The 3,371-nt window shown below is 33.1% G+C and overlaps 1 protein-coding gene across 1 annotated transcript; it reads left to right on the top strand.

The window, feature by feature from the left end:
* Positions 1–367: 367 nt before the first annotated feature.
* LOC132715326 (uncharacterized) lies at positions 368–3,322 on the top strand (the record flags this gene model as incomplete). Its single annotated transcript, XM_060698318.1, is given in 3 exon segments — positions 368–753; positions 1,592–1,777; positions 2,031–3,322. Coding segments are annotated over 3 exon segments (1,542 nt in total), but the record flags the coding sequence as incomplete, so codon positions are not given.
* Positions 3,323–3,371: the final 49 nt, after the last annotated feature.

The following is a 3,371-nucleotide window of genomic DNA, read 5'->3' as shown; positions in this document are numbered from 1 at the left end:
GGGGCTATCAGAAAATATCAATGTATTCCACTGCGAGAAGAGGCGGAGGTCTAAAGAAAGACAAATAAAACTCTGCCAAAATGTAGGCGCTACCTATTTAAAGGATCACCCGTTACATAACAGATAAATCAATAAAAGTTGCAAAATTTTATTTCTGATTAATCATGAACGATAACTTACTAATCAAAGCAGTATGAACTCTTTATCAACTGTCAAATACTATGAATAATTTTCTTTTGATAAAGGGTTTACATATGTCTTTATACAGTATTGACCTGCTAATAAACCTTACACTATTAAAACTCTTGCTGAATACAATCAGGTGATGTCGACGCCCAGATCTTGAAATTAGACTGGTGATTCTGTTATACAGTCTATAGTCACTCAAATGTTGACCGACACAGCCCAAATTTCAAATATTGGAGATAAAACCCCCCTAAAGCAATTCATAATTGAAGTTTTAGCGCTCAAAGGATTTCCTTTTAAGGAATAAACTGCGCTTATCTCTTGCTGAATAAATCTCTACGTTAATGATATAAATTCCGTAGTAATGCAGCGTTACAGAAAAAGTCCTAGTAAACAAATTGAATTTCATTTTTAACTTTGCGGGAAGAGCAAATTAAACTTTTTCTTCAAGCTTAACATAAGCTTATTCATAGCGTGACAATATTATTTGGATTAAGACAAAGATGTTGATGGATTCCACGAAGAAATGTATATTTCTACTGCAAGTAATATCAAGTGCCTTTTTAGGTAAATATAGATTTCGAAATAATTTATATTTTTTTCCATAAAGTTTTGTAACGTTGTTTTTGTTGTTAATGTTTCTTTATTAATTTAAGCAAGAAATGTATATATCATACTAGTAAGTGATATATATATATTTTACAATAAATGTTTTAAATATTTTCAAAATAAACATTGTTTAATATCACTTATGTAGAAAAAGCTAAAAATAAACACACAAAAACTTAAAATGAATCTGTTTAAATGTTAATAGCCTAGCACAGTATGTGGTGAGTGTTAGTCTAAGGAGTAACATATCAGAACTTCATACATATTTTCAAAACACTTCACTTGGTTGTTCTGTCATTGGTCTAACATTTCCTTTTAAAAACAAGCAAGGGAGATTTTGTTCTATAACTTTGAGACAATAATGTGTCCGCATTCCTTCAATTGTGTCAATCAGATGAAACTATGGAAAACAAACCCTAAATAAATAACAGATTGATACCATGTCTGCATAGTTAAAAAAATGGAAGTCTAAAAGAGGGCACGGCACGGCAAAAATTAAGACGGTGCAAGCTCTGTTTTATTGTGCTTGTATATGGTAATCAGTGGAACATTCAAGCTACCGTCCACGCCCTCTATCACAGGCTTAATCAGAACTCAACGTTGAATATGAAACTGTGTTTTTAATTTACAAGCATCCACATACCTGTAAGCTGACTTTTATGCCATAATAAAAGTAGAGGAAAACATTCCACTGCACCCCTAACACTGCAGATATATTATTTATATATAATATTATGATGATATTATATATGCATGTCATCCATTATCTATTTCTATATCTATAAATATGTTTCAGTGAAAACACAAATTACTCCAACCCCAGCCGGTGGTATTGTAGCATATAAAAATGGAACTTGTGGTAGTTATAATAATTCCATGGAAACAACTTGTAACTTCCCTGACTTGTTCTCGGAAGAAAAAGGAACATGTATACCATTTTACGAAGTGAGTTGTGGAAACAGAACAGTGCCTCTCACGCCCTGTGAGTAGAAGCCTTTTCATATACTAGTAGATTGTTATTGCTATATAATTATTCATATCGGTTCTGATAAAAATAAATAAAGACATATAAGAAATAAAATTTAGAAATGAATGTTAAACGTCTTCAAAATTCACGACATTGTTTATTCTTATTTTTCAAATCAGATTTGATCTGGGCTTATTAAGTGTGCATTAAATTTTAGTAACCAATTCAAGTCTTAGGATGATAATTATTTTATTCATTTATTTTTCAGGTGAATACACTAATTCAAATTGCTCAAGACCTAGGGAAAATGCAACTTTATGTGTATGTGAAAATGACTTGGACTTAAACTATGACATGTGCCTGTCTCTGAATGATGGGGATTATGCTTGGCCAGCACGCCACTGGTCACCGTACTTTATTAAGTGCACATCCAAACGTACCCTGCCCACTAGCTGTGAAGGACATTCTGTGATCTATAACTTCTTTGAGAACAAATGTCAAGTTGTTTATGAAGTAGTGAACGCTGCATATAATTTATCATTATCTTTGAGCATTCCAGAATCCCTTTACCATCTTTTATCTTTCAAACCAACACATTTTGTTCCTGAGCCAACACTTGAAATTTCACGAACGCATTTCGATCAGGTGGCACATGCATCCGATATGATCACGCATTCTACTAAAGTCGCTGTAGAATCTACGATATTTACAAAAACTGCCTCCAAAACTGTTCCCTCTGTTATTTCTGGAATTGGAAGTGGAAACATTTTAGATAGTTCTTTCACACTTACAACACCACAATTCGTCTATTCAGAACTGTCACCAGTAATAACCACACACGTGGGTTCAACTTCGTATCACTCAGCTCCAGCTGGTGAATTATCAAATTCAATTGTTTCATCTCAAGATTCTACATCAATTTATCAACAAGAATCTTCAGCACAAACATCTTTATACCATTGGTCGTATCAGTCTTCAAAAAATCCAACTAAAGTTATGAATTCAAAGATCGCATTTTCAACGAATGAAATCGAATCAACGCAAACGACCAATATTTTAACTTCAGCTTCTTCATCAACAAAAGAATACGCATCAGGTAGCATATATTTTTCAAATGAGTCCAAGCTAGAGCAAATTAAATTTTCGCAAACAAGTTCGTCTCTTTTTAGTGCAACGACCATAACACAAGATAATGTTGTAAAGTCTGACTCAAATCAATTTTCTACTACTATGGAAAAATCATCATCCAGTGAATTGTCACAGACTTCTATAAGACACCTACATACACAGACGAGTTCGTTATTGCCTCCTTTTCATTCGTCTCGTTTCATAAATCCATCTTCAACTGATAATTTTTCATCTTCAGTATTTTCAACAAATGATTTTGAAACAGCGGCAACAATCTTTCCTGTTGACTCATCTACGTCATCAGCAAGATCGCTAGGAAGGATATCTAGAAATTTAGAGTCAGTTAGCAATTCATTACTTTCATTAAAACAAACTTCAATTTTACCGTTTGTAACTATCGTCAAACATACTGCCTCATTGACTACAACAATACCATCAGTATCTTCAAAGTTGCAACCATCATCACAATCATTTTCATCTC

The sequence above is a fragment of the Ruditapes philippinarum genome, unplaced genomic scaffold (genome assembly GCF_026571515.1).
Source record: "Ruditapes philippinarum isolate M1 unplaced genomic scaffold, ASM2657151v2 ctg3325_1_1_1_1, whole genome shotgun sequence".
NCBI lineage: Eukaryota > Metazoa > Mollusca > Bivalvia > Venerida > Veneridae > Ruditapes > Ruditapes philippinarum.
Note: the sequence above shows the minus strand (reverse complement) of the source record. Positions and strands in the feature narration are given on the sequence as shown.